Source organism: Bos indicus x Bos taurus, chromosome 29 (assembly GCF_003369695.1).
Source record: "Bos indicus x Bos taurus breed Angus x Brahman F1 hybrid chromosome 29, Bos_hybrid_MaternalHap_v2.0, whole genome shotgun sequence".
Classification (NCBI taxonomy): domain Eukaryota; kingdom Metazoa; phylum Chordata; class Mammalia; order Artiodactyla; family Bovidae; genus Bos; species Bos indicus x Bos taurus.
The window spans coordinates 10,177,071-10,198,929 of NC_040104.1; the positions used below are offsets into that span (position 1 = coordinate 10,177,071).

At 49.1% G+C, this 21,859-nt stretch overlaps 2 protein-coding genes and 1 non-coding gene across 3 annotated transcripts; 2 read left to right on the forward strand and 1 right to left on the reverse strand.

Annotated features, from left to right (window-relative positions):
* Positions 1 to 5: 5 nt before the first annotated feature.
* On the forward strand, positions 6 to 9,465 carry TUT1 (terminal uridylyl transferase 1, U6 snRNA-specific). The gene is made up of 9 exons (XM_027531340.1): positions 6 to 161; positions 1,602 to 1,792; positions 4,496 to 4,811; positions 4,977 to 5,077; positions 5,930 to 6,399; positions 7,275 to 7,384; positions 7,532 to 7,642; positions 7,818 to 7,904; positions 8,275 to 9,465. Exons 1-9 carry the CDS (start codon positions 80 to 82, stop codon positions 9,420 to 9,422), a joined length of 2,616 nt encoding a protein of 871 aa, XP_027387141.1. The 5' UTR covers positions 6 to 79; the 3' UTR covers positions 9,423 to 9,465.
* Positions 5,575 to 5,647, reverse strand: TRNAG-UCC. Its single transcript has one exon. It is a non-coding gene; the product is annotated as a tRNA-Gly (tRNA).
* A 959-nt stretch (positions 9,466 to 10,424) lies between the features above and the next one.
* On the forward strand, positions 10,425 to 20,095 carry EEF1G (eukaryotic translation elongation factor 1 gamma). Its single transcript, XM_027531343.1, has 10 exons — positions 10,425 to 10,528; positions 11,620 to 11,778; positions 12,457 to 12,520; positions 12,677 to 12,819; positions 13,330 to 13,473; positions 15,988 to 16,117; positions 16,524 to 16,737; positions 19,251 to 19,423; positions 19,511 to 19,635; positions 19,858 to 20,095. The coding sequence occupies exons 1-10, from the start codon at positions 10,517 to 10,519 to the stop codon at positions 20,014 to 20,016; spliced, it is 1,323 nt and encodes a 440-aa protein (XP_027387144.1). The 5' UTR covers positions 10,425 to 10,516; the 3' UTR covers positions 20,017 to 20,095.
* The last annotated feature ends 1,764 nt before the right edge of the window (positions 20,096 to 21,859 follow it).

A 21,859-nucleotide genomic window follows, 5' to 3' on the forward strand; every position in this document is an offset into this window, starting at 1 on the left:
CCCAGAGCGTTGCCATTTGTAGGAGGGAGTTCCGGTCGTGGCTGAGGTGGTTGCATTTTGTTAGTACCGGAGAGTCACGATGGCTGCAGTGGATTCAGATATCGAGCCGCTGCCTCGTGGGGGTTTCCGCTGCTGCCTCTGCCACATCACTACAGCCAACCGTAAGCGGTGGCTACTCGGGGGGCGGTTTAGTTTTTGGGTCCTAGTGAAGATAGGGTTACAGGTCATAGTTCTTGCCAAGTCTGCTGGTAGGGTCTCACTTCCGTTTTCTCTCCGCCGTCCGGAGGGATTACAAAGTGGGGAGAGTCCCAGCACCTTACACCCCAGCGTCCCGGTATCTGAAATCTCCACGACGGAAATTTCGTTATTTTATTCCCTCTTTAACTATCCAACTCTAGGGCGGGGAGAGGGAATTTAGAGAGGTGAAGAAGCTCACAATCTAGAGATGGAGATAATTTTCAATACCCTCTGTTTGGAAAGCTGCAGGATCACAGAGAAGGTAGTAGGGAAAGGAGCCCTACAAGAGGAGCTCCCCAGAGATGGTGAAGTAGCGTGGTGAAGTAGTATACTTCCAAGTATACGTATTTGGAAGGTGGGTTTAGAAAAGGAGACCACGTCCTTTTATGACAGTGCGAGAGGCCCCGTGAAACCTCAGCTTCCACTTCTGAAGTCTGGAATCATAATCTCACCTAAACATCTTTCATTTTTCTTTTTCATTGTGAATGAAAAATGCCCTACCACTGCCCAGTAGGGCAAGCCAGAAATCCAGGGTAGTCTTCTCTGGCCCCACATAACACTTGGTGATGTCAAACAGGTGACTCAAAGGGAAAGAGAAAATTAAAAAGTCAGCTAAGTTTCTCCACATTCATCATGTCCCAGACTCGGGTGAAGTGCTATGTGTGAATAGTATCTATGTGGTAGGAAGTATTAATATCTCCATTTCATACCTGAGGAGACATGAATAGTGAGGTTAAGTTACTTGCCCAAGATTTCATACAGCTTGACAGAGCTAGGATTTGTTTCTTGATAGTGTGACTTCTGATTCTGCCCTTGGAATCTCTGTATTATACTCAGAAATGAAAAGTGGGAGATAGTGTAGGGTCCTGATTTATTTAGTTCACCTATGTATTGAAGTCAGGAGGAGAAAGGGACGACAGAGGATAAGATGGTTGGATGGCATTACTGACTCAATAGACATGAGTTTGAGCAAGCTCCAGGAGTTGGTGATGGGCAGGGAAGCCTGGCAATCCATGGTGTTGCAAAGAGTTGGACACGACTGAGCAACTGAACTGAACTGATATATGACCTAGATAAGTTACCTGTTAGTTTCTTTACCGTGTGCAGGTGTTGCTCTATCTTACACTTAAAGGTGGTTTAAGAAATACTTGTGTACAGCCAGTTCTCCTGGTGACCACTTAGAATGCACCGTACAGACAAATGGACAAGAGAGGAAGCTGAAAGGAGCCAGGACTTTGTTATTCAAAACTCACATTTTCAGCAGCTTGGAAGAATCACTAGGATCTAGGTATGCAGAGAACAAAGTCAGAGTAGGTACACTGAAGCGCGATTCAGATGCTTTTGTTTCACGCTTGTCTTTGCAGAACCCAGCCTTGATGCCCACCTGGGAGGCCGGAAGCACCGGCACCTGGTGGAACTACGAGCTACTCGAAAGGCCCAAGGACTTCGAAGCGTGTTTGTCAGTGGCTTTCCCCGGGATGTGGATTCTACTCAGCTCTCTGAGTACTTCCAGGCATTTGGACCTGTGGCCAGTGTTGTCATGGACAAGGACAAGGTAGAGTGAATGACTCTGGGGGTAAAGAATGAGTCACGTGTGCTGCACACTAGAAGAAACGAGGGAGAGAAACCAGCAGACTGTTTCTGCTGGTTCCTAATGTGACTTGACTTTGCTGGGCACTGCAGTACTTGGGGGCTAGTCCAGCTTTGTGTCTCTCACCCTCACCCCCGACCCCTGCTGGGATTTTATCAGTTTGTCAGACTTAGTCACTGGGGACCTTGTTGGTCATTTATTTATTCTATCAGTCTTTCATTTGCCAAATATTTGTTAATTGCTAATTTTGCACTAGGCTTCCCTGTCAGGGAACTAAGATCTTGGGCAAGTTACTTAACCTTGCTATTCATGTCTCCTCAGATACAAAATGGAGATAATAATAGTACCTACCGGGCATGCATGCTCAGTTGCCTCAGTCATGTCCGACTCTGTGACCCAATGGACTGTAGCCTGCCAAACTCCTCTGTCCATGGGATTCTCCAGGCAAGAATAGTGGAGTGGGTTACCATGCTCTCCTCCAGGGAATCTTTCCAATCCAGGGATCGAACCCCCATCTGCATCTTCTGCATTGGAGGTTGATTCTTTACTGCTGAGCCACCGGGGAAGCCTTAGTACCTACCACATAGATATTCATATATAACACTTGGCTGTGAGTCTGGTACATAGTGAATGTGGGAAAACTTAGCTAATTTTTTAAAGAACTTTATTTTTGGCTGAGCTAGGTCTTCATTGCTGTGCATGGCTTTCTCTAGATTTGGTGAGCGGGGGCTGCCCTTCATTGCAGTGCACGGGCTTCTCTTGTTACGGGGCACAGGCTGTAGGGCACGGGCTTCAGTAGTTGCAGCACACGGGCTCGGTAGTTGTGGCACACAGACTTAGTTGCTCCATGGCACGTGAAATCTTCCCAGACCAATGCATGTCCCCTGCCTTGGCAGGTGATCTTTACCATTGAGCCACCAGGGAAGCCCTTTAGGGTGTTCTGTATAAAAGGTCATGTCACCTGAAAATAGTGATAGTTTTGCTTTTCCTTCCCAATCTGATGCCCTGTATTTCTTTTTCTTGCCTAGTGGTTCTGGCTGGGACTGTGCTAAATAAGAGTGGTGAGAATGAACATCCTTGCTCCCAATTTTAAAGGAATAGCTCTCAATTTTTTACTATTGAGAATGATGTTTACTGTGGGTTTGTCATATATGACTTTTATTACGTTGAAGTACATTCCTTCTATGCCTGTTTTATTGTTTTTATCATAAATGAATGCTGAATCTTGTCATATGCTTTCTCCTGCATCTATTGAGATGATCATATTTTTATTCTTCAGTTTGTTAAAGTATGTGTCATGTTGATTGATTCATGGATGTTAAACCATCCCTTCATCCCTGAAATAAACCCCACTTGATTGTGGTGTATGATCCTTTTAATGTATTATTGTATCGGATTTGTTAATACTTTTTTGAGAATTTTTTCATCTGTGTTCCCCAGAGATAATGGCCTGTAGTTTTCTTTTTTTGTATTGTCTCTGTCTGGTTTTTATATTGGTGACATTGACTTTGTAAAAATAAGTTAGGAAGTGTTCTCTCCTCTTCAATTTTTTGGAGTAGTTTGAGAAGGATAGGCATTAAATTTTTGATGATCCTAGACTTTTGTTTTTTGGGAAATGTTTTGATTACTTTTTCAGTCTCTGTACTAATGATCAGTATTCAGATTTTCCATTTCTTCCTGATTCAGTCTTGGAAGGTTGTATGATTCTAAGAATCTGTCCCTTTCTCTAGGTTGTCCAGTTTGTTGGTGTATGGGTGTTCATCTCATAATATTCTCTTGCCTTTTGTATTTCTGTGGTATCCACTGTTATTTCTCTTCTTTCTTTTCTGATTTTATTTATCAGAGCCTTTGCTCTTTTTTTCTTAGTGAGTCTAGCTAAAGTTTTGTCACAGTACCACACTGTCTTAATTACTACAGAGGGCTCCTTTTTATAAGCAGAATGAGGTTCTAACTTTACCACTGAAGAGAATGTAAAAGAATATGGAATGGGAACTTCCGTGGTGGTCCAGTGGCTAAGACTGTACTCCCAATGCAGAGGGCTTGGGTTCAATCCCTGGTCAGGAGACCAGGTCCCACATGCCATACATAAGACCCAGTGCAGCCAAATAAATAAATTAATTAAAAAAGAATATGGACTTAAAACAAGAAACAGGGTTTATGTGTTTATGTTTACACCTAACACAGTGATCATTACATGGATTCTTAATGTTAAAAGAATCTAATTAAAGCAGGAAAAGTTAGGGGATGAGTTTAGTGTAACCAGTGAAATGTCATTGGGATGACTGGGGTTTGATGAAATAAGTAAAATGAAGTTTTTCAGATGCAGGGTTGGTGAGAATCAAATGTGTGCAATTTGAGTGAGAGAGATAATTGCTTTTCTAAATACGTTCCCCAGCAGGAATTCCCTGGTGGTCCAGTGGTTTAAACTCTGCACTTTCACTGCCGAGGGCAAGGGTTCAGTCTCTGGTTGGGGAATTAAGATTCCATAAGCCTTATGTCACAGCTAAAAAATAAATAAATATGTTCCTTGATGTCCTGGAAATAGGAAGCAAATATTTCCAATTTATAGTGTGGTCCCCATTTTGAAGAGTCCCACCTACTGTTAGACCACATGTTTGGATTCTTGGTTCCAGAACTGTCATCATTGTCCCTGTGGTGGTTTGACAGGGTGTGTTTGCCATCGTGGAGATGGGGGACCTGGGTGCCCGGGAAGCTGTTTTGTCACAGCCCCAGCACAGCCTGGGAGGACGTCGCCTGAGGGTCCGGCCACGGGAGCAGAAAGAGTTCCAGAGCCCAGCCTCCAGGTCCCCCAAAAGAGTGGCCCCCGACAGTCACCAGCTGATCAAAGCACTCGCCGAGGCCCCGGACGTGGAGGCACAAATGGTGAAGCTCGTGGGGCTGAGGGAGCTCTCCGAGGCTGAGCGGCAGCTTCGGAGCCTTGTGGTGGCCCTAATGCAGGAAGTCTTCGCAGAGTTCTTCCCTGGTGAGTCACTGCCCTGCTCTGTCTGAGCCCTCTGTGTCTGCATCCCAGCCTCCCTCAGCTAGTGGTGTTCACTTGCTTGCTTTTCCATCTTTGTGCCACGTTATGTTCTTCTACCACTTATTCCCTGCAGTGTCTCTTGACCTTTATTCTCTTCTCGGCACCCAGGCTGTGTGGTCCATCCTTTTGGCTCCTCCATAAACAGCTTTGACGTCCATGGCTGTGATCTCGACCTCTTCCTGGATCTGGGGGACTTGGACGAGCCCCAGGTATGTGACCGTGGAGGCAGCTGTGAAGAGTTAGTGGGAATGGTCGTATGATGCTGGGCGATCCCTTGACCCCTCATGCCTTAGTTGCTGTCTGTAAAATGGGGATAATGGGACCTGCCTGAAAGGGTTATTGTGATTGGATAAACATGGATGTGATTGGATAGGATAAAATGAAGCGACATGGAATAGGTGACATTTGTAACAGGGGAAAAAAATTTCAAAATGGCAGTAATATCTTACTGGAAGAGAGATATATATATGAAATGACACACAATAGTGGATTATGTTTTTGCTTATCTGTGATTTGTAACATCTAATGTACAGTTTCTGCCTTGGGAGTAGGAAAGGGTTATTATTTTTTAAATAAACTATTTTTTAGAACTGTTTTAGATTCATAGCAAAATTGAGCAGAAAGTATAGAATTCCCATATATCTCTTCCCTGCAAAAGGTTGTTTTTATTTTTTTTGACTGTACCATGCAACTTGCAAGATCTTAATTCCCTGACCAGGAATCAAACCTATGCCCCCTGCAGTGGAAGTGCAGAGTCCTAACCACTGGACCACCAGGGAATTCCTCCTTTAGTCTTATTCAGTCTGAAACAGTTCCTCTACCTTTTTTTGCTTTTCCTGACTGTAATATTTTTGTAAAATGTAGACTGTTTATTTTATGGCATTAAAAGGTTAATTTTAAAAAAGGCTTGTAAGGATTAAAAGAGTTAATACTTTTATAATAAAGCTTTTAGAATAGGGCCCAGCCCATAATAAATTGTAATAGATATATCTTAGAGATGGAATGTTCCTCAGTTAGGGGGCAGCAGGAAAGACAGTTACTCAGCCCATTTCCATCCACAGCCAGCCCCAAAGGCTCCAGAATCTCCCTCCTTGGACTCGGCCCTGGCATCCCCACTGGATCCTCAAGCCCTGGCCTGCACCCCAGCCTCCCCTCCAGACTCACAGCCTCCAGCTTCTCCTCAAGACTCGGAAGCCCTGGACTTTGAAGCCCCTTCCTCCTCACTGGCACCTCGGACTCCAGACTCTGCTTTGGCCTCTGAGACCCTCGCCTCTCCCCAGTCCCTGCCTCCAGCCTCGCCGCTGCAGGAGGACCAGGGAGACGGGGACCAGGGGAAGGCGGTGGAACTGGCAGAGGCCCTGAAGGGGGAGAAAGCAGAAGGGGGAGCCATGCTGGAGCTGGTGGGATCCATCCTTCGGGGCTGTGTTCCTGGAGTGTACCGAGTCCAAACCGTGCCCTCTGCCCGGTGCCCTGTGGTCAAGTTCTGCCATCGGCCTTCAGGTCTCCATGGTGACATCTCCCTCAGTAACCGGTACCTTTGAGGTGGTGGGGGAAGGCCAGCTGGTACTCTGGGGAGGGGGAGGGGGGTGCCCTGCACCAGCTGAGCCTTGAGGTTGTCCTTACTTAGTCCTGTCTCTCTTTCTGACACTTATCTCATGTCTGGCTTTCATTTCAATGTTTGGAAAGTATGTTTCTTGGAATACTGATTTTAAGGACTTAGGAAAGAGTTCCTAAATTGAGTTGGTTGAATAAGTTTGGGAAATGCTAAGTTAACACAGGCCAGTTTCTCCCTTCCCTCCTCTCCTACTTGCTCTTTCCTCCTTCTCACTCCCTGTCTTTGTTTCTTTGCATAGTAAATGTTCTGATCAATCTTATTAATAACATGCTCTGTGACTCTCCAAGACATTTATAGGATGTAGTGTTTCCCAAACACATTTGATGTGTGTTTTTTTCTTTAAGAAGCAACATTCACTTTTTTTTTTAAATTATTTTCGGCTGCACTGGGTCTTCATTGCTTGCAAGGGCTTTCTCAAGTTGGGGTGAGCGGAGCTACTCTTTGTTGTGGTTTGTGGGGTTCTCTTGTTGTGGAGCACAGGCTCTAGGCACGAGGGCTTCAGTAGCTGTGACACAGGGGCTTCGTTGCTCCGAGGCATGTGGAATCTTCCCAGACCAGGGATTAAACCCATGTTCCCTGCATTGGCAGGCGGATTCTTACCGACTGTGCCACTGGGGACATCCCATCTGATGTTCTTTTGTACACACTCTATCCAGATCACGTCAGAGAAACACCTCGGGAAACCCTCTTTGGCCTTCTTCCAGCTGGCCGCCATTACACAAGTCTGGAATGAGAGCTGCAGGGGGTGACAAGCTCCTGAGCCCTGACACCCTGTGTGCCCTCTGTCTTAGGCTGGCCCTGCACAACTCCCGCTTCCTGAGTCTCTGCTCTGAGCTGGATGGGCGAGTACGGCCCCTTGTGTACACTCTGCGCTGCTGGGCTCAGGGTCGAGGGCTGTCAGGTGAGAATGAATCAGGACAGACCGGGGCCTGCGTTGGTGTCTGGGCAGAGGCAGGGATTCGGGGAGGGAAGGAAGCGGGGTTGAGAAAACTGCCAAGGAGGGGGTCAGAACTGCCTCTGATCTAACCAGAATTAATTATTTATGCAGGGAGTGGCCCACTTCTCAATAACTACGCCCTGACCTTGCTCGTGATCTATTTTCTTCAGACCAGGGACCCTCCTGTGTTGCCCACTGTGTCCCAGCTCACCCAGAAAGCAGGTATAGCAGCCCGGCCTTCACCCGCCCTATCTCCTGACCTTCATCTCTCTTCTTCATCTTAGACATACGGAGCTTCCTGGGAATGAGATCTCTGCTGTCACTACCATATCCACCCCCCAAGCCCCCACCCATCTTCCTGCTTACAGGCTGAGCTTCAACTTTTTTACTTTCATAGGCGAACAGGTGGAGGTTGATGGCTGGGACTGTAGTTTCCCCAGAGATGCCTCAAGACTGGAGCCCAGCACCAATAAGGAGCCTCTGAGTGAGTCTGGGGAGCCTGGGAGAGGACTAACAAGTGGTGTTAATGACACAGTTATTGGCACACAGCAGCCTTGTGGGTTAGTTATCATTATTGCCGCTTGACAGATGAAGAAACTGTGCCTTGGAGTAATGAAATGGCTTGCCCAAGGTTATACTGCTAGCAGGGGGAAGGGGGAGTATCTGGGGGGCACTGTGGGGAGAGAGGTTTGACCTCTTGTTTATTAGGATCAGAGGAGCCTGGCTCTGGCACTCCTCTGAGCCACTTGGGAGGGAAAAGGCAAGTCCAGCTCAGGGAATGGCTGTGGCGCAAGGCTGATCTCAGTTCTGGCCTCTAAGGGACCCCTTTTCCCTGCTCTTCCTCTTTCCTCCAGGTTCCCTGCTGGCCCAGTTCTTCTCTTGCGTCTCTTGTTGGGATCTTCGTGGCTCCCTGCTGTCCCTGCGGGAGGGTCAGGCACTATCTGTGGCAGGGGGCCTGCCCTCTAATCTCTCAGAGGGCCTGCGCCTCGGCCCCATGAATCTCCAGGACCCCTTTGACCTGAGTCACAATGTGGCAGCCAACGTGACCAGCCGGGTGGCCGGGAGGCTACAGAACTGTTGCCGAGCGGCAGCCAATTACTGTCGAAGCCTCCAGTACCAGCGGCGGTCTTCCCGGGGTCGGGACTGGGGCCTGCTTCCCCTTCTGCAGCCCAGCTCCCCCAGCTCCATCCTCTCTGCAACACCTATCCCCTTACCCCCTGCTTCCTTCACCCAGCTCACTGCTGTGCTGGCCCAGGTGTTAAGGGAAGCCTTAGGGTGCCATATAGAACAGGGAACCAAGAGACTGCGGTCAGAGGGAGGTGGCCCTGGGGAGCCCCCCCAGGGAGGGACAAGCAAGAGAGCAAAACTAGATGGACAGAAAAAAAGCTGTGAGGAGGGGCCAGAGGAGCAGCAGGGATGTGCAGGGGAGCATGGTGAAGATGGCGTGGAAGAGATGGTCATAGAGGTTGGAGAGTCGGTGCAGGACTGGGTGATGCGGAGCCCTGGGCAGCTGGGGGAGCTGCCCCTGATGACCGGAAAGCATCTAGCCACCAGAGAAGAGGGGCAGTCAGGCACCGCAGCGCTGGCCAAGCAGGGGCCCAGAGGACCTGAGGCAGCCTGCGAAGGGTCTCAGGCCGAGGCCGAGAAGCGGGTGTCGCTCACAGTGAGCTGGCGCTGCGCCTTGTGGCACCGTGTGTGGCAGGGGCGGAGGCGTGCCCGGAGACGCCTGCAGCAACAAATCAAGGAAGGAGGTGGATCTGGTGCTCGCTCGGGAGCAGAGTGGCTGGCAACTGAGGCTCAGGTCACCCGGGAGCTGCGGGGACTGAGCAGTACTGAACAGAGGCCAGAGGCTGAGCCACTCCTGACCTTCGTGGCATCCACCTCCCAGGCTGACCAGAGTCTCACTGTGACCCCACTCCAGGATTCTCAAGGCCTGTTCCCTGATCTCCATCATTTCTTACAGGTTTTCCTCCCTCAAGCACTTCGAAACCTGCTTAAGTGAAGATGGGAACCCTGAAAGGCAATAAAGCTGCTAGTTTAATGAACACTAGTTTCCTCTATTTCCACCTGGTGATGATACTCCTTCCCCACTAAGTGCTTAGTGCAGCCTCAGAGGTACCTTGTCTTGTCACCCTAAAACAGATCTGTCTCCCAGGCTGTTTCCTTTCATGCCCAGGGCAAGTGATTGGCACCTGGACCCCCTCAGTACTGAGTTCTGGAAAGATGGAGTGCTGGGTGGTGGCTTGAGCTGCACCTGGGAAGAACCGTTTCCTTCCTCATTTACATTACTACCCAGATTATGAATGGTGACGGGGCTTGAAATTTGGGTTCAGGGTTATAAGTCCATTCTCTTCATATTGGGTAAAAAATGTTCAGATCTGAGCACAGGTAAAGGACAACCCCTCATTTGAACTGTCAGCCCCTCCAGGGTGACAGGACTTGGCTGTGTTCTTCCTCAGTCCCTCCTCTGTTGCGGATCCCGGAAGAGTGCCTCTTCTCTTATTAACAGCATCTCTGAGCTGCAAAGTGGTTTAATGAAAAAAGCCTCACTTTTACGGAGGGTTTCAGACCTGGGCTTGGGTTAGATGTACAATCTCTCCTCTAGAAAGCTGGAACAAAAGGAGCGTGGGACTCCTTCATCTCCACGCAGTTGCCACCCCAATGATCGTCACACGACCAAGATGTGGGTCTGGCACGACCTCTACCAAATCACCATGGGGCAGGCGACCCGGAGGGAAACGCCTCTGGTGCCCCGCGAGATGCCGAGCTGGCAGCTCTGCCACGTAGCAGCAAGGGGCGGCTTTCCAGCCAGGACTCAGCGTCTCCGCGCGGTCTACCTCCGCGTCCTGACTCGGATTGGTCATCCCCCACTGCGCCGGCGCGAGTTTTTTCCGCGCTGGCCAGCAGGCCCCACCCACTTCTTTTTCCGTTCAGCTGCTGCGGGATACCGAACTGTCGTGCGTAAGCCTTCTATGCCGTCCTCGCTTTCCGGCTGCTGTTTCTCCACGGCTCTCCCCTTCCCTCCTCCCTTCTCTCCCTGACGGCTTACTTTGCGGCAGCGCGGAGGGCCCCACCCCCTTTCTCTGCGGAATCACCATGGCGGCTGGGGTAAGTTTGCCGGCTCCGGCGATCCAGCTCATCCTATCCGACGCCATCCTCTGCCCGAGCGGGCTCAGCCGGCGTCAGAGGGGTTCTGCAGCTGAGTCGGGAACTGATCCGGGGTTTAGAGATCGTACTGTTCGAGAGTAGGGCCTCCAGGCCCCAGAGGGGAACTGAGGCTAGGGCTCTGGGAGGCCGAAGAGGTGAAAGGGTCTGGGGTAAAGGAGAAAACGGATGCCAGATTCTGGCAGTCTGGAGCTTGATAAAGCAGTTCGGGTTCATTGCCGCCTCGAGACGTGGGATCCGGGCAGGTTGGCAAAACTTTTGCGACCGTTTTGTGGGGCAACAGGAGGGACAGGGCGAAGAGGAGGGTCTTTATGGGCAGGTACGGCTGGCCACGGTTAAGGGTGGTCCGGCGGGGAGGTTTGGGAGCGAGAAGAGTCTCCGGACAGGGAAGTCAGGCCAATTGGACCTCTCTGGCCAGGTTAATAGAAGAGGAGAAGGCAACCCGGAGAACTCACTGCGGGACAGGACCGAAGAGATGGAATGCGTGACAAGAAATGAAAGGGTTTTAGGGAGACCGAGTTGATTTAAGATGCCATTCGGTTCCCGTGGCTATTTGGAGGGGGCTCCGAAATGTCTTGGTCGATGTGTGTGTCTTGGAAACAAGGGTAATACTTCTGAAGGGTGAGCGGCTCAGCAGTAGAGTAGTGAGGCACTCGGGAACCATGAATGAATGAATGAACAAGGGCTCTGGGAAGGGAGGGCTGTGTATTTGTCGGCAGATGGAGTCTGAGGGACTTAGAAGTTCTGTATTTCTTGGAAATATATTTGAGGGGAAGAGAATGCTTCTAGAGACGTCCTTAGAGAAGGTCAAATCTGTCAACAAGCTTTATTTAGCAGTCGGTGTGTAGTTCTGTCCTCGGTATTTCAGGGGACTCTGGTTACACTTGACAGCAGCCACGGAAGAACTAACTTGGTTCACCAGAGGGAGTGAGGTGAAACGGATCGGGGTTACTCAGGGAAGTCATTCCCTGGAAACATTTAGGACTGGGACCCTTCTAGTCATTAATGTGTTATTCCCCATCTTTTCCCCACAGACCCTGTACACATATCCTGAAAACTGGAGGGCCTTCAAGGCCCTCATTGCCGCTCAGTACAGCGGGGCTCAGGTCCGCGTGCTCTCCGCACCACCCCACTTCCATTTTGGCCAAACCAACCGCACCCCCGAATTTCTCCGTAAATTTCCTGCTGGCAAGGTGAGTAGGGAAGTGGAAGAGGGGCCTTTGGTCCTGAGAACCCAAGGAAAACGGAGAAACCATCACTCTGAAAATGGCTTCCATCTTTAAACGGGATCTTTTCATGTTATTTTTTTTCCCTACACTTCAGAGACTTAAAAAAAAAACTTTTTATTTTGAGATAATGGTGATTTATTTGTAGTAAAAAATAGTACAGAATTCCTCAGTGATTTCCTGTAAAAGACAAGCTTCGAGGCAGACTGAATGGATTTTGACTGATTTCAGTGCAAATGTCAATAGGTCAGATATCTGCTGTGAGTGAAATTCTTGCCCCAAGAGGCTTACGGAGGTAGATAAATAACCATGCTAAGTCAAGTCCAGTGGAGTAGTACGTGGTAATGCTCTGGATAATATAGACAGCAGTAGAGGACTTGGTTTCTTGCCTTTTGCTTATCTGATTGAGGAATTATGTACAAATATCTAATAATATCTAAATTTGGGGGGTTTCTTATGTGAGTTCACATTGTAGGGGGTAGCAAGTTAGTCATGTAGTTTTGGTTCTTGAGTTTTAGATACTAAAGAGTTCGGTTAGCAAGGGATATTAGCCTTATATAAAAACTTCTATTCAAAACAGTTGCCTCCTGGACTTGACTAGTGAGAAACTGCTGTGTATTTTACTTTTGACTATTTTGTCACCAGGTTCCAGCCTTTGAGGGTGACGATGGATTCTGTGTGTTCGAGAGCAATGCCATTGCCTACTATGGTAATCTGCAGTGGCTGTGGGAGTGGGAGGATCTGGAGGTGGTGAGGCGTGGGGGAGGGTGGGGGAGCTGGAGTGGACAAAAAGAGGAATTTCCAGGCACCTGGACTGGTCTTGGCATAACCCCAGAGTTCTGACCTTCATGTCCTGCCTCTGCAGTGAGCAACGAGGAGTTGCGGGGAAGTACTCCCGAGGCAGCAGCACAGGTGGTGCAGTGGGTGAGCTTTGCTGATAGCGACATAGTGCCACCGGCCAGCACCTGGGTGTTCCCTACCTTAGGCATCATGCACCACAACAAGCAGGTGAGCCTTGGAGCTTGGGGGAGACCACGGGCTGGGGTGGCATCAGCTTCCTGAGCATCTGGGAGGAAGGAATAGGAAGGGCGATGCCAAGAACACCTAAATAGTTAAAACCTAATCTTTGGGATGTAAGCTGGGAGTGCTGGGGAGCGCTGGGCCGTTGATGGTAGCTGGACTCTTTGTCTAACAGACCCAGTGGAGGTGGGAGGTCTGAGTGGACAGACCAGAGATTTCTGCTGTAAAAAGATTGTTTCAGATGGTAAGGGAGTATAGTTAGACCAGATGACCTCTAAGGTGACTTCTAAAATTCAAAGACGTATGACTATGATTAGTACAGTTTGCAATGAAGCCAGACTGCACCCTGAAGAAATTTAACATTGAGAGCTTCATTTGTGATACATGTGCAGCGAGCCAGGACTCAGTGGAATAGCTATTTTGGTTCTGTTATTGGGGGAGAAGGGCAGGGACAGGGCTTGCTACCCACTGCTGAGTCTGATCATTTTAAATCAATAGGCCACAGAGAATGCAAAGGAGGAGGTGAGGCGAATTCTGGGGCTGCTGGATGCTCACTTGAAGACGAGAACTTTTCTGGTGGGCGAACGCGTGACGCTGGCTGACATCACAGTTGTCTGCACCCTGTTGTGGCTTTACAAACAGGTGAAATTTATAAAGAATCTGGGTCGGGAGTGGGTAGGTGAGGGTTAGAAACAAAGTGACAAGTCTGCCAGGTTGCCTGTATTTTGCTGATGTGAGAGGGTCTGAGGTAACAGCTAGTCCTTTTTTTAAGTATTTGTTTATTTATCTAATTGTGCTACGTGTTAGCTGGGCATGCAGGATCTTTTTTTAATAGCTGTACTGGGTCTTCATTGCCTCCTGGGCTTTTCTCTAGCTGCGATGAGTGGGGGATCCTCTGCGTCATGGTGTGCAAGCCTCTCATAGCAGCGACTTCTCTTGTTGCGGCACGCAGGCTCTAGGGTGTGGGCTTCAGTAGTTGTAGCTTCCAGGCTCTAGAATAGTTGTAGCACAAGGGTATAGTTGTTCCGTGGCATGTGGGATCTTCGTGGATCAGGGCTTGAACTCTTGTGTCCTGCATTGGCAGGTGGATTCTTTACCACTGAGCCACCAGGGCAGCCCCATCAGCTAGTCTTAATTGAGGACCGCTGTTACTGGGAAACCGGGCTTGCCTCTTGAGGGGCGTTGAGCCAAAAAACTACCAGGCCAGAGATCAGGATAAAGAAGGATTTATTATTATCGCTTGTAGCAGGTAAGGAAAACAGCAAGCATCTATCCTAACAGCAAAATTGGAAGTTTCAAGCTAAGGTGAAGGAAATGGAAACCCCCAATATTCCTGCCTGGGAAATCCCATGGACAGAGGAACCTGACGGGCTATAGTCCATAGGGTCATAAGACTCAAATGTGACTGAGCATGCACGCACACGCATTCTCATGAAGGGGCCTGGGTGGCTAATGGTTTGAACCTTAGTTGAAGTCATGAGGGTCAGAAAGTGCCATCATCATTGCCCCTTTGGTTCCAGTTGATCCGGTAGTTGAGGGCTTTAGGCTAATCTTATCACTGAAACAAGATTGGGAGTCTTTACTACTGATATAATATTTTTGCTGTTGTTAATTTTCTTTCTGTAGTTTTTTGTTCCTGTGATCTTTTATTCCTTTGATGGTTGATGGTTTAATCGCTAAGTTGTATCTGACTTTTGTGACCCCAGGGACTGTAGCCCACCAGGCTCCTTTGTCCATGGGATTCTCCAGGCAAGAATACTGGAGAGGGTTGCCATTCCCTTCTCCAGGATATCTTCCCGACCCAGGGATTGAACCCTCGTCTCGTGTGGCTCCTGCATTGCAGGCGAATTCTTTACCATTTAAGCCACCAGGGAAGGCCTTAAGATCATTCATTACTATGACCTGTTCAAAGACAAGTATTATAGCCAGGTTCAGGTCACAGAATGGCTTAGGCCAAAAATGACTTCTGTTATGTCGAGAAAGTCATGCCTGGTTCTCTTTTAACATGGACCCCCAACCCCATCTTCTTACATCACAACTGCTTCCCCTCCTGAGAAGTTCGGTATTCTTCTGTCGCCCGTAATTTCCGTTTGGCAGCTGTTATGTGTAGTTTGTTCCCATGTTTCTAGGGCAGCCTGTTTGTGTTTAGTTGTGAAGACAGAGTTGGGGTTGGGGCTTCAGCATTAGGATCTTTGGAGGCAGAACTTGGAATAGTTCTTGGCTTCAGTACTCATTGGCTGTTGAGGGAGGTGGGTGTTGGAGGGGGCTGTGTGTGTGAATTCCATTAGTCTTTTTCTCCGCATGGAATCTGTAAAACTAAGGTAGTAATAATCACCATTGAGGTTACTGGTTTAAAGAAGATGGCACATTGCTGGTTCTAAACAGCAGTCCTTGAACCGATGCTGGTCCAGAAGAGTAATGTGATAACTGCAAAGAAACAAGCACCTACTCTTGTCAGAGCCTGTGCCAGGGCCTAACGGGGACCATCTTAGTGAGTCTTTGTATGTTGTGTGGGCGAGAGAAATGTAGCCCGCCAAGGACATGTAGCTTGAGAGTCGTGGGGCAGGATTTGAGAACCAGCCCTACAGAGGTGGTGGTGGCGTGGCCCTGATTGCATTGTTTTCCCTCTGATCTTGGTAAATGGAAACAACGGTAAATGAATTTTTCATGAAGCTGAGTTTAAGGACTGTCGTTCTGAAATAAAACATTTTTTTTGCCGTCAAACATTTACTTTCTGAACGTTGATGATACGTGTATTTCTCATGTATCACGCAGTTCATGTAGGTAGTTTTTGTTATTTATTTGGCAGAGGGAGTTGGTAGCCCTCTGTTGGTCCCAGCCTTTTCAGTTTTACTGACGCATGAAATTGTAGGTATGAAGTGGCTTTGTAAAAGGAGTAAGGGATGATTTCAGTATTCCTGCCAAGTCCATGCATAGTGAATGGACGGTGGGACCAGCATCCGTTAAACTGGATGGGGCTGCTAGAGAGAGACCAGTAAGGTAGATGGGCATAGCCCTCCTGGGAAAGCTGGTGTCTGGGGGCTGAAAAGGAGCTGGAGCTTCAGTGTAGACAGAAGCATGGGGCTCTGGCTCTGGCTCAGACACATCAGGATGTTTCCTTCCACTGACTTCATGTCCATTCTCGCATCCTGACAGGTTCTGGAGCCTTCTTTCCGCCAGGCCTTCCCTAATACCAACCGCTGGTTCCTCACCTGCATTAACCAGCCCCAGTTCCGGGCTGTCTTGGGAGAGGTGAAACTCTGTGAGAAAATGGCCCAGTTTGATGGTAAGTCTGAGGTCCGGGGACATACGGGCAGGATCAGGGGACTGGTTTGCTCAGTCTTAACCCCTTGATTTCCTGTCTGGGTTTTGGGTTATTGGACGCACAGAACATAGGGCATCGTGTGTAGTAGCTAATCTTGTGTGACACTCTTACACATTGTTAATTCTTACATACCCATATGCTGGCACTCTTTTGTGTTAACACGTAGAGTCCTGGTGTGCATGTATTAGTTGCTGAGGGTTGCAGTCTTGGTCAGGGATGTACAGTGAACTGGCGGCAGGCACTGTAGCATCTGGATCCCTTACTTGGCCCCCTAGCAGTTTTCCTCCCTTTACTATGCTTGTACCTGGTTTGGGAGGGATGTGGAAAGAGGCCAGACACTGACTTTTCTCCCTCTCTTTTGCACCAGCTAAAAAGTTTGCAGAGAGCCAGCCTAAAAAGGACACCCCACGGAAGGAGAAAGGTTCTCGAGAAGAGAAGCTGAAGCCCCAGGCAGAGCGGAAGGAGGGCAAAGAGGAGAAGAAGGCGGCTGCCCCCGCTCCTGAGGAGGAGCTGGATGAATGTGAGCAGGCGCTGGCTGCCGAGCCGAAGGCCAAGGATCCCTTTGCCCATCTGCCCAAGAGGTATGGATGTTGGAGGGCTTGGGATTTTAGGTTGTTCATACAAAATTGAGTTGCTTATCAACAACAGATGGGTGAATTTTCAAAAAGCAAGTTTCTAGTGCATCTGGTATATGAGAATATCAGAACTTCTTTCTAGCAAAGAAAGCAGACGGGCCCAGAATTCAGTGTGGAGGTGACTTGCTCATGACTTGTTTTTGGTCTTGGGTGCACTTGTCGAGATTTGAGATGGCTGGGAACTGGTACATCGAGGGGTGCAGGAAGGGTGAAGATGCAGAGAGCGCCTGGCATCGGCTCTGCTGGGCTGGCTTTGCTGAGGCAGCAGACACCGCATCAGTAGCCTTTGATTGTCTTTTTGCTGCACCAGCCTGTATCAGAATTGCTCACTAAGAGAAAGAATGATGACTATGGCTATATAGTGCTTGTCTGGTTGTTTCCCAGACGAAGGGAGTTAAACCCCTCAAGGAGACAGAGGCAGATGAGGTGGATGACTGTGTAGGGTTCTTGGAAGAAAGAGTACAGTAGAGGGGAGATTTTTAGAATCATATCTTTCTTCAGCCACTGCTCTAAGTCACCTTATTAACGAGTTTCAAGCAATATGAGAAGTGTCTTTTCTGTAGTCACATGACTTAGTTCTCTTTTCTGTTTTTCTTGCCCACTCACTCTGCCTTTCCCAAAGCCATCTGTCTTGTCACTAGTTGGGCCTTTGGGATGCAGGATTGTTTGACCTCCCCATTTTGTAGTGCTTTGTATATGGGATGAAGGAGCACACACTGGTGGTGGGCATAAGAAGTATGTGTGGTTATAAGCGACAAGCATGGTACTGGATAGTTGCTGTAAGAAACCGCTGCTTTCCAATTTGGGGACCAACTTGGGCTGTAGCTGAGATATCTTCCTTCCAAGCATGAAGTGGTTCCATACAAGAGGTTCCTGACACAGCTGCTCTTTAAAGATGTGTTTCTGAACCGTTGAGCACAAGATCAGGTCAGGAGTGAGCAGCATTTTTGGTATGTGATAACCAACCCAAACTGTATATGCTGTTGTGACAGATAGCTGGAGACATTCACATATTTTGGGTCTGTACACTGGGCAGAAAATAAATCAGGCAGTAAACATTAATAAATCTTTATTGAACTGTGCATTCTTTGTTACTGTTTTGGCATGTCTGTTCATACCTGTTGGTGGCATTACCGTGGTGCTCTCCTGAGCTGCCCAAATGCTTTACCCCAGGATTCTTAAAGGGGGTGTCTTCAAAGAGATAAGACTCAAATGAGTCCAGAGTTAACTTCAGTTATTTTAAGGCCTTTCAGCTAACTTGTTTCAGGAGCTGTTTAGAGCCTGTGTTCAGTTTAGGAGGAGAAATGGACACATGGTCATGAATAATAAAGTTCAGGAGGAAGTGAAAGAAAACTCCCCAGCTCCACTTTCTGAGGTGGTTGAGGCAGTAAAGCTCCTCAGATGAGGTCTCTGATGTGCATTTGGGAAGACCCTAGGACCTCTGGTTAAAAGACAGTTCTTGGCTACATTGTAACAGTGAGCAAGTCACACTACTTAACCGTATTTGTTTATAAAAGGAGGGACGGTAACAGTCTCTGACTCTAGAAGTTTGTTGACTTATTTATACTAATAATTGAACAAGTTAAACATTAAGAATAACGGTGTTTAAGAGATTTATGTCACGTTCATGCAGTCGAAAATCATTTAGCCATTAAAACATTTGCAAGACATTCTCAGTAGCCAAGCAATGAACAAATTGTGTAAGGCACAGAGCTACATCTTTGGAACACCACCAGTGGGAAATACATTAAAATATTAAGGCATCACAAGTGATCTTCTTCAGTCAGCATCTGTTTTTATGATTGGAAAGGACAGAACGGAAGCCCTGCTCACCATGGTGGGAGACACCTCCTGTTCTGACCCTGGCATCCTTGGTGTCTGTCCCCTTGCTAGATTGCTTCAGAGACCACCTGGGGGGTTTTTAGCACCTGAACTTGTTTCTGGGCAGAGTAACTAAAGGACACGGTTGTAGGATTTGGCATGGCGGCCCTTTGAAAACATTCATCTCTTACATTGCTGTCATATTATAGTGTGTGTAACCCGAAGAGGCCTGTGTGATGGGGGTGGGGGTGTGGGCAGCGACTTGGGTGAGTCAGGAACCAAGTGTGACTCATGGAGAGGAGCCCTGGGAGGGGCCAGACAGGAAAAAAGAGGAGTTCTCGCTGTGAGCCTCCACCAGGGGGCAGCAACTCCCACATCTTTCTTGGGGCAGATGGCCCTGGGGCCCTCCTGGGCCCCACCCACCCCGGGCCTTGCATACCCTGGGCCTAGCTGCCCTGGCCCCCTCTCCTACCCCTCAGCTCTCCTCCCTTGAGGAGATATGCATCTGCCAGTCCAGTGACTTCCTGTAAAGCAGTATGTTGGAGTGAAACGCCCTTAGCTTCTTTCAGCCTGGCGACATCTGTTGCCTCAGTAGGACCTTCCCCACCTTGACTTCTTGCTTTATTCCCTCCGTGCAGTACCTTTGTGTTGGATGAATTTAAGCGCAAGTACTCCAACGAGGATACGCTCTCCGTGGCGCTGCCGTACTTTTGGGATCACTTTGATAAGGATGGCTGGTCCCTGTGGTACTCTGAGTATCGCTTCCCTGAAGAGCTCACCCAGACCTTCATGAGTTGCAACCTCATCACTGGTGAGAAGATGGCTCTGGGGGGAGGAAGGGAGGCCACGGTAGTGGGCGATGTGATTTCAAAGGCTGAATGTTCTTATTCCCCTTTAGGAATGTTCCAGCGATTGGACAAACTGAGGAAGAATGCCTTTGCCAGTGTCATTCTCTTTGGAACCAACAATAGCAGCTCCATTTCTGGGGTCTGGGTCTTTCGAGGCCAGGAGCTTGCTTTTCCGGTGAGGAAGGTGCAGGGAAGGTGGGGCAAGGATTTGGGAAATGCACTCATATTCCTGAGTCAGAGGGCGCCCTGGAGAGTTCAAGGAATGTGTCCATGAAAGAGCAGTCATGTTCACAGGCGTCCCGGGCTCTGATGATGGGTGTCTGAGCTGGAAGTAACAGGTATGGGACAGTGTCTGATAACCTGACCACATGCTTCTTACCTGACTTTTTCTCCCCAGCTGAGTCCAGATTGGCAGGTGGACTACGAGTCATACACATGGCGGAAACTGGATCCCGGCAGCGAGGAGACCCAGACGCTGGTTCGAGAATACTTCTGCTGGGAAGGGGCCTTCCAGCATGTGGGCAAAGCCTTCAATCAGGGCAAGATCTTCAAGTGAATACCTCTTGCCATCGCCCAGCTGCCTGCACCTGCCCTTCGGGGAGAATGGGGGTCATTAAAGGAAACTGAACATTGAACCCTTCCCTGTGCTGCCTCCTTTGTGGGTGATGGCTTCTTCAGAGGGGAGTAGATGTGTTGGAGCAGGGTTCTGTCTGTGCCTGCAGGACCTCCCTGCGCAGGAGAGAAGTCTTCAGAAGAGCAGAGAGGCCGCTCCTCAGTTTTTGTTCTACTGCGTTGCTTCTTCCATGATGACCATCTTCTAGCCTAGCTGGGAAAGATTGGATGTAGTTAGGAGGTGGTGACACGGGGCTTTGTAACTACCTAATTCCAGACCCTCCCCTGTGACGGGGGAGAGTACCTGCTGGTGGGGTGAGAGCGCAGCACGCACAGCCACTTAACATGACTCCCAGCAGCCATTCCCAAGGATCAGAGTTTTAACACTTCAGACCAACAAGACAAGGCACAGACTCCTTGGAACAGATAACTGGCCTATGGGCCCAACTTGGCAGCGGATCGTCTCTGGGGTATCCCTACTTTCTCACAAGGAAGTGGGGTTCCAAGATTTAAGTAACTTGCCTGTGATCACATGTTTTAGGTCGTGGAGGCAGAATTTTGAACCCAGTGGGTGTCCCTGGATCCTGTAGCATAAACACACCCTGCTGCTTCCTGGAATGTAGAGCAGTCATAAATGCCATTTAACAACCCTGCTCAGACCAGTGCTGGTTGTTTTTTTTTTTTTCCTTTGAGCTTAATTTTTATTACACCCTTTTCAGAGATAACTTGCCCTTCTCTGATGGTCTTTTCTGTCTTGTAAAAAGCCTTATGGATCTCCCTGTAAATTTAACAGCTCAGGTGAAGTTGGAAACCTGGTTTGGTTCACATTTTGAGGCATATGCAGAAAGTCTTGAGTCTGGTCTCCAGGTTATAGGTAACTGGTTATTTTTTCCATTCCTGTTAGTCCAGGCACAAAGAAGGGGATTCTTGGCTAGAGAGGGGAACACAGTGATCTCTCCTGGTACAGGTGGGTACCTGGTACTGGTGGGTATGGGCTGGTAGCTTTATAAGACCTTGACTGCAGTTGGGGTTCTGTGAATAAATGATTGGGAACGTTGTGATTTGGAATCCAGTTGGGTGGGGATGGGTTGATTCTTGCTCAGACTTTGCTCCCTGGTAGCTCTGTCTTGAGTTGGATCCAAACCTGCTACCTACCTGTCTTGCTTCTGAATATTCTGGGCTCCTCTAGGATAGGATCTAAGAGTGCTAGGTGCTGGCCAGGATGTGCCCTAGGCTGGTTGCTGGGGCCTCACAGAACCTGTCAGACCCCTCCCGGATTCCATTTCCCTCCACACCTCCTGCTCCTTGTCTTGTGTAATCTTCCCGACCTTCCTGGGTACCCTTAATCTTCCCAGGACCTTGGAGACAGGCAGGAGAAATCGAGCCGGGCAGGTAGGTTTGAAGGGTTAGCCTGAGAGGCCCAGGGGAAGCCGCGGCGGTTCCGCGCGGTGGGCCGCAGCTCGAGCTGCGGCGGGCCTGGCAGCCCACGTGGACAGCGGAGTTCTGGCGTGGGGGGCCTGGACCGCCTCCCAGCCTCCTTCGGAGACTGCAGGAAGAGTGACTCATCCACACGTCCTGCCTCCAGCGCCTCTAACTCGGGCGGTTTGGTGCCGGGAAGTACGGCCAGGTTGTCGGAGGCCAGGCCTGCGCTTGGGGGAGGGCCAGGACCCGCAAGCCAGAGGTGGGGTGGGAGGCCGAAGGGAGGGGGTTGTGGCCTCTAGAAGGCTTGCTGTTGGCCTCCCAGGGGGAGGCGGGGTGAGATGGGAGGGCCTCTACCCTGCAGGGGT

Bases quoted from the DNA above. Each gene is read 5' to 3' on its own strand.
- TUT1 (XM_027531340.1), top strand. From the start codon at position 80: ATGGCTGCAGTGGATTCAGATATCGAGCCGCTGCCTCGTGGGGGTTTC. The intron at 162-1,601 runs GTAAGCGGTGGC...TTGTCTTTGCAG, and splicing joins CCACATCACTACAGCCAACC to AACCCAGCCTTGATGCCCAC. The intron at 6,400-7,274 runs GTACCTTTGAGG...CCTCTGTCTTAG, and splicing joins GACATCTCCCTCAGTAACCG to GCTGGCCCTGCACAACTCCC.
- EEF1G (XM_027531343.1), top strand. The intron at 11,779-12,456 runs GTGAGTAGGGAA...TTTTGTCACCAG, and splicing joins GTAAATTTCCTGCTGGCAAG to GTTCCAGCCTTTGAGGGTGA. The intron at 16,738-19,250 runs GTATGGATGTTG...CCCTCCGTGCAG, and splicing joins TTTGCCCATCTGCCCAAGAG to TACCTTTGTGTTGGATGAAT.